At 43.7% G+C, this 16928-nt stretch overlaps 1 protein-coding gene across 1 annotated transcript in view; it reads left to right on the top strand.

Moving 5' to 3' along the window:
- Window positions 1–16928, top strand: part of pou6f2 (POU class 6 homeobox 2) — a 78651-nt gene that overhangs the window by 13694 nt on the left and 48029 nt on the right. Inside the window, exons 2-3 of the mRNA XM_028969593.1 lie at window positions 6643–6740; window positions 11539–11758. Of these exons, the coding sequence (XP_028825426.1) occupies window positions 6643–6740; window positions 11539–11758 (318 nt within the window). The remainder of the gene's footprint in view (window positions 1–6642; window positions 6741–11538; window positions 11759–16928) is intronic.

Genomic DNA, 16928 nt, shown 5'->3' with positions numbered 1-16928 from the left:
CGCGCCCTGTCCCACTGTCCCTGTCTGCCCGAAGCCGCAGCCTCCCGTGTCACTGCCGGTGGAGCCGCGGCCTTTCCACTGCCTCTGGTGCGGCAGGAGTGTTTTCTTAACAAAACGAACTGCCGTTGCCCGAGTGGAAACGAGAGAGCGATGACGGAGATTAGCTTGTGCCATATTGCTCAACACCAGCGAGCCCTTGCGGAAGCAAGGCGTGATAAACTTGTAAATTCCTTCACGGATAATACAAACGCGCTCGCCATTCTTCACCTGGCGCATTTTCAAGGACGCGCGTCGCGTTGCGCCACACGCCGCCGCCTTGGGCCCGTCACCGGCAGCAAGAAGGATCTGAGATCGCGGATTTGAGCCGTTCATTTTTCCTCCCCTCCTGTCCTCTGAGACGGAGAGGTTAAAAAAAGAACCGCCGGGACCTCTGGCCTGGACGGCCTCGGCCACTTTGTCAGAGCTGACAAGTCCTGTATTGCTGGAACCATTACAGGCCAGTGTGCTGAGACTTTTATTGCCTTCACTAAGGGGTTGAGCATTGTATCTTTAACCCGCTGAAAACCGCCCCTCAAATCCACCGCAGGACTGATACGGCAGCTCGGCCCCATGAGGGTGCAGGCCTCCCTAAATCGTATTTAGAGGGAGACTTTTCCACGTGTCAATGCTCTTGAGTGTTATTTAACGGATCTGCCTTAGGTCCGGGGCTCATTATTATTTTTCCTGATGGGTGTGCAAGCTCGCTGTCCTAAATATAATCCACTTAAGGGACATTTCCTTTTAATAAACAGAGAACACAAAGATCAAGTAATATAAAGCAATTGCTCACGGACTCCCAGGACAGTTCCCCTCCATCAGCTTTTTAATTTTGTTTGCTGAATAAATAAAAGTATCACATCGAACCCACAGGGGCAGAAAGAAAAACCATGTGCATTTATTTATTATTGATTTCTCTCACCCATCATCGCTAAATGTGTTAAGCTCATGATTATTTGCAAGGGTATCCAGCTTGCTCTCATTCAATAAAGGGGCTCTTGCAGTCATTATCAGGTGGAATATATTCAGAAGTGACAAAGTTACGCCAGATCCATCTGGGCACGTCGGCCTCATAATTTATACATTATATTGTCATGCATTCTGTCATCCGGATTCCTTCATCAATTATACAACAGTGATTCTTTTGATTAGGACAGGACGCCAACGACGACCCTTTGTTATTTCACTTTTGATACTGAGAAAGTGGGAAATATGCTAATTAGGCATGCCATTCTCATTCAGCGATCGACACAGAACCCGGTGCGCTCGGCGTTTTGATGTCTCATTTGCTTGCATTTGCCATAACATGTTTTGTCATTGTAAAGACACATTTCAGAGATCTTAGAGAATTATTAGAACTGACGTGTGGTGAACTGGAAGTGATTATGTTTGATTCGGAACGTCAGGCAAGATTCATTCTCAGAATTAATTTACTAGTAGTAATTATAAACAGTCACAGACTTCTGTGTTACAAATTTTGTTCCACTGATGAATATGTAGATTGGGGGGTGCAAAAAAATCTGTATTTCTTCATAATTTAGCAAATTTGTGACACCTTTGACATGTAGAAATTTCACACAGCTTGAATTCACAGTGCCATAAAAAAAGCCACGTCAGTCAAATTATTTGGTAAATTGGAAAATCTAATTAAAAGGAAAGATAAACTGAAGTCTTTCCCAGTCATTTACAATATAGCCACCACAGGGTCTTTACTGTATTTATCTTAAAGGCCAGTTGAACTAGTTGAAGAATAAACTAGAACAGACATAGAGTGTGTGCATGGTCATTAGGGTGTATTGATCAAAGACAAATAACGTCTCAAATATGCAATCACACCTTGAGAAAGGGCAGCCCTTAAAGTGTGTTTCTTTGATGTCTAGGTGCTCACGACACCTAATGAATTGCATGCAAGGGTTGTAATCACCCCCTTTAAATGTCTGGCACTGAGGATGGGAAGCTGTCCTTGTTATGCTGTGTTATATCTTTTGAGTTTATGTTTTTGCCATTGCGCCACTTCTATTCTGTTTATTAAAAGTTCACTCATTTTCACGATGTCGAGCGTATGCGCCTCCTTCACTTCAACCCTGCCTGGCATGACAGTTCCTCTCGGTACAAAGACATGCCGTGAACACAAAGTAATACCAGGGTAACATATTTTCACGCTGATTGCTGTCTGAACCCTGCAAAAAAATCACTTATAATTGATACCGAGCCATGGAGCTGAATCAGAGCACAAATGAACAGTTGCTCTTAGATCATAGTTCTAGATTCTCATTGTGCAAAAGACATAAGTCTTTCAGGGCTGCCCCAAATCCTCAGCAGCGCTTCATTCATAATGCATTGCATTGTTACAACTGATATTATTTGTTCTTTGAGCCACCAATTTTTTTCTTTGCGAGAGAAAAAAGTAACTCAATATGAAAAGCCATTCATTAGTGTCACAAACAATATTTATAATGTGCGCCGTACTGTGGCATCAAGTGAGAATTGATAAAATGGAGAGCTAGAGAGAAACAATGAAAAGGTGCAACAGAGTAGCGGAGTTGTCAAGCAGAATGTGGATTCAAAGACTCGCATCACACAGACATCTTGCAGGCATTAATGAAAGCCCAAGCCGTGCATGCAACACAGAATCAGTCGAGCTTGGAGAGAAGCAGCCTGTGGATGGGGTGTGTGTATGTGGGGGGAGTGTGTGTTTGTCTTTTAAAATGTTGTCAGACTTTTTTTAAGTGCATCCCGCCTGGTCAGCTGAAGTAGCAGCATAAAAACAGCAACAGTCTCATTATCCTACACAGTGAAGAATTTCCCCTTTATTGCACTTATTCAGCACATCCCAATGTCTTTTAATGGCAGAAAACTAGATCATATTTTTCAAAACTGACATTAACACACTATAGCCACCAAGCATTTTTGGATTCCTAACTTCAAAAGGGCAAATGTGGGCCTCTTCTGAGCCATTAACCCACCATCAGGGAGGTAAATATAAAATACAAGAGTTATGCAAAGATAGACACATAAAAAGACATATTTGTATGAACGCTGCCCCAGATACCTCCCTGATGGTCGGTTAGTGTGTGTGTGTATATGAATTTTTATATACACACACACACACACACACACACACATATATGTACAGTACAGGCCAAATATCTGGACACACCTTCTCATTCAATGTGTTTTCTTTATTTTCATGACCATTTACATTGGTAGATTCTCACTGAAGACATGAATGAACACATGTGGAGTTATGTACTTAACAAAAAAAGGTGAAATAACTGAAAACATGTTTTATATTCAAGTTTCTTCAAAATAGCCACCAATTGCTCTGATTACTGCTTTGCACACTCTTGACATTCTCTCGATGAGCTTCAAGAGGTCGTCACCTGAAATGGTTTTCCAACAGTCTTGAAGGAGTTCCCAGAGGTGTTTAGCACTTGTTGGCCCCTTTGCCTTCACTGTGCGGTCCAGCTCACCCCAAACCATCTCGATTGGGTTCAGGTCCGGTGACTGTGGAGGCCAGGTTCTTTGTTATAGACACACATATAAAAATGTATTGGCCTTTGTACTGGTCTAATAGGGGTTTATGTTCACTCTTTTCATATACTGCAGCTGAATGTCATGTCATTCAAGATTATTTTCTTTGTGTGATTTTACAACTCTACCAAGATACAGTGTAGAAAATAACACTTTTGCTCATAAATATGTACAAGGACTGGGCAATAAACTATTATCACTGCTGTTTATATATTTTTAGTCATGCGGCATTACCTAAAAATGAGCTTTACTGGTTGCAGCTATCCCAGTTCCGTGCCTGTGCCTGTTATATATGCATTACAAATAAAAAATAAAGCAGATTGTCATATTAAATCCCAATTGATCCAACTATTAATCTAGGTACATCTTTTATTGCGCTAAAAACAAGGAAACCCTCCCAATGATGTCAGCACAGTGAGTGTCAGAGCTTCCCAGTGTGTGACCAAACCACAGAGAGGCTTCTCGTCACCCTACTGCCCAGTGATGACATGACACAAGGTGCCTTATCTTTAGCAGTATAAGCAGAAACAATGAGCTGTGAAATTGTCCCAGATAGGCCCCATAAGGAACCATGATCACTACCTGTCACCATAAGCTGTCCCCAAAGATGTACATGGGCTGCCTTACATTGTATTAAATGATCAAATGCTTCAGAATTGAAATACATCTCTCGTTGTGAACCACTGCTGGAGGAAAAGGAGGGTGGATGAGCGTCAGCGGTCAGTCAGTGTGATATTACACTAAAACGGCCCAACATCACGCCTGATTTCTTTTCATAACCTTATCCTTCAGAGGGTGACTTATTTCAGACCAGGGGTGGTCTGCTGTGTCCATTGACCATTCTGTCCCTAAATAATGCAACATCCAATGTAGAGTTATTTAAAATCTCATTTTCCAAAACAGGCCAAGATCTGGAAATTGAACAGGGTGTTGTCTGTTCAGGAGAAGCATGTTGTTCAATTGCAAATTCCATGTTCTTCATGAATGGTCATGTTTAGCAGGAAGCAGCATGCCCGCCTTAGGCCTGAGTGGTGGTGAGAATGATGGGGGCATGTTACCATGGAGATTGTTGGTATGTTTTCCTCCTCCTAGGAATCACTTGTTTGCTTTCCATGGCAGCCTAGGCCAGTGTACTTATTGAACAATGTGCTTTGTCTGTTCCACTGCAAAGGATTCACAAACACCCCTCCCTGAATGAAAGTGACACCTGGGGTGTAGATGTTTTCAAATTTTGACATCTGTCTACCAAGTGTGACCTACCATGGCCTTAAAGGCAAGACTTTGGAAAAACTACATCTTAAGTCTGACACAACTAGTAGTTGTTAGTAGCACCTGTTGCATGTGGTAGCTTCATCGTCAGCTCAGTCTCGATCTCACTATACATTCTACCTTTAAAAAGTACACATGTGGCCAGTGGATATGAACTCAGCGCAGTCGCTAAAAAAATAGTGGTCACTGATTGTGTGTTTGTGTGTTCATCAATTTGTACAGGGGTCAAAGAGCAGCCAGATAGACACATGGACAAACAAAGAGTAAAAGTGGCTGATTTATTACCCCAGAAGGGAAGAGTGAAGCAGCTGACTGAAGCCACCATCAGCTGCTGAAAATAGTAATGTGATGCCTCATTTAACCAGTCAAATGCAGTTCCAATTATGCAGACTGGATCCAAAACATGAGCAAATGAGATAATAACGTGTTGTGGCGGTGCAGTGTTAATAAGAACAGACGCATGTGTGACCATGTCAATATAAGTAAACAGTTAATAATGATGTAATAATTTGATGCAATTAATTTATGATTCAATTGTCAAATTATGGACATTTCTATTTATTTATTTATAAATGTATATAAAACAGGGATAACATGGAGCTACAAACCAAAGACACAAAAGCAACAGAAAAATTGTAGAGCAACGGAAACCACTGGAGCTTACACAGAATCAGGGAGCTGCAGATGAGCGTTCAATACTATGGCTGATTTGTTATGATTTATTTCGGAGCTGTCTTCACTGAACTTCAGTGCTCACTATAGAAGAAAAATAACAGATTAGACAATAAGAACTATACAAAAAATCTTTACAGAAAGGATGGTGGTGTCTCCAGTCATGAGGAAAGGGCACCAATACGATTAAATATGACCCATTTGAAAATAAGCTAAAAGCAACATGTTCAAATATTGGGAATGATCTAAAGTAGCCATGGTCTCTTTTCATATTGTGCTCTGTGCTTTAATGTGAGTGGGATGGACGTTTTAGGGTCCATCTGCAGTTCAGCATGTTTTCATTCATCGTTCTGTGTAACTGCAATGCTGATGAGTAATGACTTGATGAGACCTCACTTTTATTAGGGTGACTCACTAGGCTCACTTGTGATTCATTTTGAGGCTTCATTTCAAAACTCTTTAACTTGTGAATATCCCTGCAACAACAATTATGTGACTGGCTACAGTGCCTGTTTTTGCAGAAACAAATAACTGGTTGAACTCCACATATTAGATGAAAGCCAAAAGTTGGTTTCTTTGTGTGTTTTGACAATGTATTTTTTCTGTGGATAAAAGTGATAAAATAGCTTTAATATCAGCCCGGTGTGTAATTTTTTTATAAACTACTCAAAAGCAAGAAAAGCACACCCAGTCCACACCGAAACTGTCTATATGTTATATAACAGGCCCATTCCTAGCCCGACTGTTTGTTGTCATCACTGGGGTGAGGGGGGTAATGGGTAATGAGAGCGCTGTGGGACGTTGCTGTAATGTTGTTATTGCGACTGTGAGGCGTGCCGTGGCGAGTATTGATAAAGCGTTTAAGCAGAACACTTACACCCCACTGAGGGCTTAGTGGCAAAACAGCATGGCCTTCAGTGAGACTGTGGTGTCTCCCTGTCTGTGTGTGTTTGTGTGTTTGTGCATCTGCCCTGGATTGAACATACGTTTGTAAATGCTTGGATCAGTTTGAAGCTTTTGTTGACCTTAAACTCAGTTTTGTTCTCTCTTTGTTCTCCTTTTTTTCCTTTCAATTCTTTCTCTACCTTCAACTTCTTCTCCATCTCTCCTCTACCTTTCCCTTTCTCGCAGGTGGCCGAGTTGGCTCTGCCCAGTCGGACGCCAGCAGCAGCCCATCGGAACACAGCCAACTGGGTCAGTCACACCCAGCTTATCCCATGGGACCACAGGTGGGGCACCTTGCATGCTGACCACTGGCGTACACTTTCTGTGAATTTCTGTCGTCAGTGCTAGATATACACATATCTGCCCGAGTAGTAGAACTACATCTGAAGTTCAAGGAAGGAACCACTGAGAAATGCTGTCTAAAGAATCACGCCTAGGTAATCACTCTCATTATATTAATGAATAATGAGCGCTGATGGAACCAGGCAATCAGCGAGCATACGGACATTGGTGTCTGGCATAAGTGGTATGTTATGTTTATTAGGATTTCAGAGCAGTCACTGGTTTCTGGCTTTTTTTCATCCTGGGACGTCTTGACTATGCCGCTCTCTCTCAAACACACACACACACACACACACACACACACACACACACACACTTACACACACACGCAGCAGTAAACAGCTCAATAATGAGTCCTCTGAGTGATGGGCTCGTTGGGCTGGTGCTGAGAGGCGTTTAATGAACGCTCGATTCATTACCGGGCCTCTGTGATCATGCAGAGGAGCGCTGGCCTCCCCTCCTCTATAATCACGCCTCTCGCTGCATTACTTTTTTTTTTCTCCAGATCTTTTTCCTCAGCTGAGTGCTGTGTTGACCCGAGACAAGAAAACACCACAACACCAGCAGGACACCGGGCCGCAGGCCAAGTTAGACTAAGGATTTCTGTTTTTTCTGGGGTTTTTTTTTCTCAGTATTTTGCATGTGTAGAGCAGGAAAAGAAAATGTTTATGAATGAAGTCTCAATGTTGAGTACAGCTGGGTCCAGATTTACACTGGATGACCAAGCCAACGTTCCTGCATCAGGAAGTGATCTGCAATCTCTCGCTGCAGCCGTCTGCATCTGTTGTTTCCCCGGGACGAGCGCTCCAAAACATGAATGTTGTCAGGACGGTTCCAGCGAAACGAATACTTTCCAGCGGTGGTGTCTCTCTGCACACCACAGCTAATTCTGTTGTTTGGGGATCAATATGTTTTGATGGATTTGCGCTCCGCAGCCGGATATTGTCCGTGCAGCCATTATGAAACTGGATCACCATGTGGGCAGTTATCCCGACGTGAGACTAGACTCCCCGTTGTCCCTCGGCCTGATGGGGGTGACACAAAGCTGTTATATCACCCCCTTTCAGCCCCCTAACACCATTTAGGGGCGCAATTCTCTTTTGATTCGGAGCAGGGCACCCGGGAAGAGAGCGTTTCTCCCACAGTGGCGTCCGCTGTCAGTCCGCAAGTGCCAGTCAGGTACGATTCACTGCCAGCCTTATCGGGAAGCACTATAATCAGTTTTCCCCTGTGCAGGGACACCTTAGAAGTCACCTGAAATGCTGTTTGAATATACTTCGGATTCCCCAGCAAGTGGCGATTAGCGCTGCGTCGGACAACTGGGGGCAAGCGGGTAAATAACTTGGTAAGAAATAGCCCGTCGGTGGCGAAAGGGGGCATGTTTGACTTGAGAGCAGCTAAGCCATTATGGTGTTTTGATGCTCCAGGATCCCATTTCACAGCCACGGTGGGGTTCAGATCGGTTTGTCCCCGGCCCTGTCGCACAGAGAGAGGGCTGATGGGAAATCTCTCCGAGCCATTAATGGCCTAATGTGGACAGCTCCGGCCCTCACGCCTTGTTGTGGGAATGCGTTTTATATTTCTGACACATATGAAAGCAGTAGAGTTGACACTTGAGTTTTTTTTAACAAGAGAAGGCAGCGGGCAGAAGTTGGGAATTCTCATATAAGTGCTAACGTCTCACAAACTGTCACAACCTTTACTGAGCAAAATATAGTCTAAGATTAGGTTTATTTTTTTCCTGTTGTGACCCTTTTTTAGGGAATGTTCACAGCACCACAACACATTGGCTAAAGACGGCAAGTGATGCTGATGGTGGGCCGCCTTTTCCACCGTTGGTGCAGAAGAAAGTTTTAAATGTTAACCTGTTCGGCACACATATCTAACTTACCAATTATCAATCAGACAGTCAAACAATCTGCTAATATTTTTGCAGTTGTCATTCCACACAGGTAGGTGAGGGAAGCACAGAAGCTTGGCATCCATGGAGCAAAAAATGTTTTTTAAATGAAACTTTGGCTCATCGGCAGGAAAACACAGCTAGTTTGTGAGCAGAATTAGAACTATACAACGCTAGACAAACATTGTGGCATGTAAAAGTCCTGATCACCCCAGGGGCACCAAGGCATCGCAGCAGTACACAAAATATTTACCAACCTTCAATACATGCATTACATTTTTACACATATAAATGTAATATAACCAAAAAATGTTACTAGTTTTTTGTCAGTTTGCATTGAAATATGTTTTGCATCCCCTGGCAGTCGGCTCACTTACACCACTGTCAACGTCCATTCATACATGTAAAAATTCTAATAAATGACACAGATATGCTCATTTAGCATGCATTGCACCATGGGCCTGTAATTAAACATGAAGTAGCAACGGTTGACGTGATGTTGTCCTTTAATTCTCTCATCTTCCTTGTTCTGTCATCCTTTGTGTCACTTTGAGTCAAGGATGAGCGCCTTGAAAGTCTGCCTTTGATTACGAGTCTTAAGAAGTCATCACATTCACTTGAAACAGCAAAGATTAAACGTGTGTCATTTGGCCTGTCACCACCCCCTTTGTTGTTGTCTTATTGGGGGATTAATTGTCTTTTTTTGTTATGTTATAGTTATGTTTAGAGACAACAAGAGTTTTTTATTTCACAAACCAAAACTTTGAAGGTTTTTGATTTTAATGCCTGTACAAAAACATAGATGCATGCATACTACATGTTTCCACAGAGAATTGGTCAAGCCATGTTGGCTCAGTGGGTCTCTAAAATGTTTAAGGGATTCCAGATGTTATTAACATTTACAAAACATCATATATGGTCCTGTAGAGAGCACACATCGGCTGGGTCTTGGAGACAAATTAAAGCGAACAAGGAAGTGCTTCCAAAACGCCTTCTGCTTTATCAAAAAGAAAACTGACAGCTTGCTATTCAGCTGTAGCACAGAGAGACGGAAATAACTACCCACACAGCAATGCAGCATGTTTACTTTCTGGTGATGAAGAAGCCATGCCGTGAAAATGTGGTGAGATGTGTTGAAAATGTCTTTTCACCCTGGTCTTTGTGACATTAAAGTACTGCCCATAGTCTTTCAATTTACGGTTTAGCAGAATTCAAGCTAAAATGAAATTACTTTAAAGCCATGATTAAAGTGCTTTTGTCTGAACATTGTCCAACACGATGGAACTTAATCGGCCATGAAATGTTTCACCCGATGCTATTTCATGGCCAGGGACTTTGTGCTGGTTTAAATGCAGAGCCCGTCTGGTCATTTTCAGCGGCGGCGGCATCTAAGAACAGCAGCGTGACCTCGCTCTTTAAAATAAACCCTGTTTTACTGCGCCGCTCACCCTGCACCCCTGCATTACCACTCTGTCGTCCCTTTTGACCCCTGCCTCAGCCCATGCGCCATCCTCTTCGCTCGCTGGCCCTCGTGCCATGATTATGTCGGAACTGCTGCGAGCTCCCTGCCCCTCTGCGGGTTATCAGAGTGACACAGCTGTCACCACAGCAACCGCTGCTTGGACGCGAGGAGGTGTCGTCTTCTCCCCCTCGCACCAGCGCCCACCACCTCTCAGGGCTCGGCCCGCTGCAGACGTTGGCCGCAGGAACACAAGGAGATAGCTGACAGGACCTGTTAGCAAGGCCTCCATGCTGGCCAGTGCAGATGAACAGGAAGCTGTTCCTCCAATAAAGAGTCACGGGGAGAGATTGTTGTGTGAAGGTGAAGTGATTGTCATTGTGATACACAGCACAGCACACGGTGACACAACGAAATGTGTCCTCTGCTTTTGACCATCACCCTTAGTGAGCAGTGGGCAGCCGGGGAGCAGTGGACAACTGACATAAAATATCTTACTGATGAAAATGACTATTGCAGAAGTTCTGGTTCAGTAATGCTGGTTGCAAAATTTTGGAATCTTACTGGACTCTTTTTCTTTTTTCCCATCTTGCCTACTTGCAGTGTATGCAGAGTAAAAATGCCACATCTAGATTTATCCCACCGCAAACGCAGCTATGGCCACACATGATAAAACTCTGCCTGGCTGAGAGGATCCATTTGAAGTGCTCTTCAGATGCAAAGAACACACACCCTCCGGTGATTCCCCCACCCCAGTAATGCGTCGGATCGCTGATGTGATTCTGGTGATGCAGGGATGGTAGAGAGAAAGTGCTGACACTTTTGAAATCGAGAGATATATACATTGTCACACCACACGGGTGCCAACGGAGGTACTCTTGTTGTATTGAGAAGAATAAAGCCTCCTGGATTGATGCTGAGGAAGAAAATCCCCTCTGTATGTGCAATTGTTAAGCTTTTTGGACACGGTGTTGGGTTCAGTGCTGTTCAGGTTAGACTGCATCATTTCAATTAATGGAAAGTAACATGTAGTAAAGTATTGTATGCATTTTCAATAAACTATTGATCACATTTGATTCAAAACTACAGTTGTACTCAGCAACTCAAAAATGTTAGGATGCTAAAGATTGGAAATCAAACATAATCATAACGCTTTAACTTGGCGAGTTTATAGGGTCAACAGAAGTGGTTCTCAACCTTTCCTTGTTTGGTGAGATTTGGTCTGATCATCTAACCAGCAGCTCATCATGTTGAAGAAGGTGTGCTGGTGTTTACTTTCAACAGATACAGGACATGTCTGTAAATAGAAGTAAATTGGTTACTACATGCAATACGTACAATTTATAATGTCTGTGTGTATGTGTGTGACTTGTTGTTTTAGTCTCTACTAGTGGCTCAGCATCTGGCATCTGCTGTGAGTGGGGTGATGTCTGGAGGCACGCCCGGCCTCAACCAGCCCATCCTCATCCCCTTCAATGCAGGCGGGCATCTTGGTGGGCAGCAGGGCCTTGTCCTCTCTCTGCCCACTGCCAACATACAGGGCCTGGTGGCAGCAGCCGCGGCGGGAGGCATCATGACTCTGCCATTACAGAATCTGCAAGGTAAGAAAATTAGCTTCCAGTGGAGACCTTTTTTTATGTTTTTTTTTTCTCAAACCTTTCACGGTTTTACTGCCAGGATCAGTTTAAGAATATTGAAATGCTAGAGCAGAACAGGAAGGGCTCCGTTCAGCCCACCAATCATTTGTATTCAAACTTGACTCCAGTGCTGCCTGACTCCCTAATGCTGTACTAAGAAATGGACATTCGTGTTACAGTGTCTCCTAACTCAAGTAACAGTGTCTTACCAACTTGAGTTGCTGAATGTATTGAGGAACTGCCAAATGCATCTGGCCTAGTGTTGTCCGAAGCGTGCTTAAGGTGCACATGCTGTGACCTTTTTATAAAAATACACTTGGTCGGATCAAAAGTCATGCACTGAGGGGGATCCGAGCAAATAACTTGGCAGGAAGAGCGGACATATTAATTACAGGTCAGAGTTTTGCCGCGTGGCTCAAAAACATTCCGCGACCCCTTTTTCCTCCCTCCGTGGGAAGGTACCATTCATTTCCTCAACCTCGCACTCTCTCTGTCTCTTGCGCTCTTTGTCCACGTGTCCATGTGCGTCTTTGCTTTTTAAACTTTAATGGCAAAGTGTTCTCTTTTGATCACAGTTGTAAATGGTTTTCATTTTAATGTTTAAAACATTGTCTCTTTTATACCATTAGAATGAGGGCCATCAGTCATAAATCTTAGATGAGTGGCGCTGCTAATGCCAGCCAGAAAATGCTAGGTTTTAAGTTTGAGTACATGTAAAGCAGTAGGTTTTTTAGGCCAGAGATTAAAATAATGCCCTGGCTGGTGAAAAAAGTAGAGCCCGCTGGCCTCAAAAGTGAGGAAATGGATGGAAGGATGGATGGAAGGATGCTTCAGTGGAGGAGAAGTGGTGATGGAAAGCTTAATGGACACAAACATGCATAAATAACAACACGCATCAGATCAGGCCGGATGGGCTTTCAATAAACACTTATCCCACCAGGAAAAAAATGTACTCCTCAATTTGCCCAACCTATCTCTCGGCCGGAATAATGCACCCACATGGGTCTGCCTGTTCTTTATAGAAGTTTCTAAATGGAAGGGGCTGAGCATCACATTAATTATGCCTGGGGAAACCTGCGCAATATGACCTGAAAATCTCTGTATGCCCCTGATATTTACTGGGATGACATAAAATGCTGATAGCAATTGGTTTATCAATGTATTTTACTCGTACATTTCTGAAGCATTACGAGTATCTAGATATATAATATAAGATATATAATATAAAGATGTTAACTTGTCTGCATTTTTTATACCAAGATGGTGCTCAAGTGTCAGCAGCTTTTCTACTTGCCATGTACTTTTTAAACCCATGTTCTGTCTATTTTCTTTACTTTTTTCATGAAGGCATAGTTTAAAGTTCCATGATAAAGTTGCTTGTTTACCTTTCAAAATCATTCTTTATCCAGTGGTGCTTCCTTATATGACCGAGAAACTGAGTTAAGGATAATCAATTTATTTGCACCCATTTAATTATTTCAAAAATCTTAACTCTTATTACATACATACAATTATATATGTGTATTTAATTATGACAATTTAAAACTGTTATTATAACTATAATTTAAATGATTCAGTGGATTCAGTATATTCAATATATATATATTCAAATTGGTGACAATATGATATTTTCATATATTACACAGCCTAAAAATAAAAGTATAACAATTGACTAAGCTATTGGCTAAATGGGTAAATGGAATTTTCTAGTGATGTGCACAATTTAAATAGGTTGTAATAGAATAGAATAGAAATAACAATTCAACAGGATTGCCAAGGGAGCCATTACACAGGAAAAAAGACTAAATAAACCACTAATGTCTGCTATTTTTGTCTCAGTACTCATATTGACAAGCCAGCGCACCAGGACAGCTAAGGGTCGAGGGAATGTTGCAGAAGGTCCGGTAGAGACGTTCTGACATAAGTGGCGAGTGAAGTTAAATGTCTTCACTGTGTCCAGGGCCCCTCTGGCCACATGTCACACTCCCACACGGCCCTGTCCTCACCCATCAGGCCCCTGATGACTGAGGGCTGCTGGCACAGCACTTCTGTCAGGCAGCCTTAGTCGAGCACCAGTGCCACACTGCTCCAGGCCTGATTAATCACACGTTTAAAGGCAGTGGCCAGGGCACGACGACTAGGCATGTCTGTACAGACACCTCTCCCCACTCTGAGCTGGTCTGGCTCCCCGGCCTGAACTCTGAGTAACACTTGGTGTAATTGAGCGCTCTATAAAACCCCATGGGAATTCCGTATTTAAGTGTAATGACCTCGCTAAATCAGCTAATCATTGCGCTAATGAGTCTGTTTGCGCTGGCCACATTTTGAATACTAGAAGACTGCACCAATAAACAAGGCCGTCGGTACAGGTTCTCTTTTACCGACGTCTGTTTTTAAGCTCTGTAAGCTCATCGCGACCCTGAATCTGCTCATCAGCTGCCCCGACCCCAGACACGGCAGATAAGCCTGAGGAATTTTCAAGAGCAAAGCACAATTTTACTCTCTGCATCTCTGGCAAGTTATCCGATGTCGCACCCTTTTAGCCGGCCCCCACACCTCTCCCCTTCCTGTCCGCCGCTGGAAAAGGAACACGCTCTGAGGATGAATATGCGGGGCAGGTGGGGGGGTTGGGGAATGGTGTCGAGGTGATGCCGTGTTCTCGGCAGGCTTCTTCCTGCGTGATGAATAGCAGTCATTGTGATAGGAGCGTCTGCGGCCAGGAGTCATTGCCTAAATAACAGCGGCGGCCTGCGGCGCTGCGTCTCGCGGAGGATGCCGTAAACAGAGGCACTGGTTGTAGCTCGTTATTTTGTCAGGATGATTAATGTTGAGAAATGTCCTGTAATACAAGACGAAGAACAAGGAGAAGAGGAGAAAGGAAGAGCAACAAGAAGTGGAGAAGCATTTGCATGACTGCAGCTCACCTACTTACATAAGTTTAAGGCAACGTCCCAGGTGATGTTCTAGATTTTTCCGTTCCGCTTGAACCCTTGAAAGCAGCGACATGCTTTGCAAGGTATCCCGGTAATAATGTAAGATAATAATACACAGGCTTCATTATAATGTTGTGTTGTACCCTTTTAGATTCCTTAGAGAGCTCCATGTTCCTTCTGTTAACCCTGCCTGGTTTGCTACATCAAAAAAAGCAGCAGAGTGTGTGGGTGCAGAAAGGGCTGATGGGTAGGTGAGCACGCCGCTCCGACGGTTCCTCCGCCAGGAACATGAAACGGCACTCAGGGACGGGAAAGTAATTGTCAGCGACGCCCTGCTCATGTACGCTAATGAGACGACATGTCGGCCTAATCACTACATCACCGCCCCTCCTCAGGAGGATGCTAATGTGCCTCGCGCCAGACAGCCTGGCTCTGCCATGAGGGGGTAAAGGGGTACGCAAGGAGCTGGAAAAGCCCTGGAGACTTTCATTTCTGCATGAGGGAGTAATTCTTGCACACACACACGCACACATATACACAGAGAGAGAGAGAGAGTGAGAGAGAGAGAGTGAAGGGACAGGCAAAAGGTGAGCCTGTCAGATTTAAAGGATGGTTGGCTGAACGGAGGCATTTTTTGGATCCTGAATGGAGGCTGAATGACGGAAGGAATCACCAGAGCGCGCGCACGCACTCTCACACGCACACACTTTCAGACGCAGGCCAAGCCCATTAATGCCAGGTGTTACGAGCATTTGTCCTTTCGAACCCCCGACGGATCTATTCAGACCCTCACCTCGTGTTTCAACCTTTTAATGAGCCTCTGTTTAAACATACTGATACTAATTTGAAGGGAAATCAATAGATTTACTGGCTACTTTATGGTGCTTCTCCCACGAAGAGTGTAAATAGACCTCAGCGTCCCAGCTGTAGATCTTGTTTCAGTGATGGACACTATCCATGGTCCTGATTCTTTACAAGCTCGAGGGGAAACTACACTGATGGTTTGATGGTTTACAAATCAGACTGAGGTCATGGTGAATCTGGAGAATGCCTGGTTCTATGACCTGGGTGTTTTAGTGTAAATTACAACGGTCGGTCTTTGCTTATGTATTTGCGTTCACAATAAACAGCCTCCTGCTCCCAGAGCTCCCAGAGGCCACGTCAGGCTGTAGTAAAGTTGGGAGACAGACCTCTCAGGGGGTTGACCGGACTTATTAATGTGGATTCCGTCCTGATGCCTCCCCCACCCTTCCCTCTACCCTGTTTAATTTGAAGTGTTCCCCACAGATTGCGTTCCACAGTGTGCTTTAATGATTTAAGTTGTTTTTTTTCTTTCTTCCTTTTCCTCCATTGTACAGCAGCTCACCAGGGAGAGAGCGAGAGAGACAGAGGGCGCATTAAATAAATAAGAGTGATAAAATTGTAGACTTCATACGTTTCAGAGCTAATGTGACTCACAATGCGCTAGCAGCACCTGCACTCAGTCTCTGAGCGGTAATTTGATTGATTTGTTGTGACAGCAGCCAAATAATTGAGAGTGAGAGGTGCTGCTGAAGATGAGGAGGAGGTGGAGGAGAGAGCGAGAGAGAGAAGGGGGGCTTTGCCAGACAATCCCAGCAGAAATCGTGCTTCTCATCTCTCATATTCCATTGATATTGTGCAGTTTCTTCTTCTTTTCCCCCCCCTTCCTCTTATATGGTCTGCCTTAAGTAAGCAGCGTGTGAGTGTGTAGCTGGCAGACGCTGACAGTGAGGGGAGGAGAGAGGCGATAAGAGAAACAACGGCTGTAATGTACACTGGAGCATGCGTGTGTGTGTGTTTGTGTGTATGTGTGGTTTTACATAAGCTTATGTACAGGTACATTGTCTACACATCTACAGATACATAATAACACACACATTCATATTCATATATGCATACAGAACCAGACAAAAACACACTTGTGCAGGTCTCATGAAATGTAACTGAGGAATTCAAATGTCCTTGTTTCGGTGTACACTTGAAAAAACATTATACAATTTTCGTTACTGAAATTGTAACAAATTATGTGTGAAAAGGGTTGTTGCATTTGCCCTCCTTTAAAAAATCGTGCCCTTCACAAATTGTATTTGCTGCTGTTTGGCATATTTGTGGCATTTTTCATCTTGTAGCGGGCTCCCAAAACGCCACTCCTGCCACATGTTGTTGCGTTCTGTCTGACT

Source organism: Denticeps clupeoides, chromosome 2 (assembly GCF_900700375.1).
Source record: "Denticeps clupeoides chromosome 2, fDenClu1.1, whole genome shotgun sequence".
NCBI lineage: Eukaryota > Metazoa > Chordata > Actinopteri > Clupeiformes > Denticipitidae > Denticeps > Denticeps clupeoides.
This window is presented reverse-complemented; position numbering and strand designations above follow the sequence as displayed.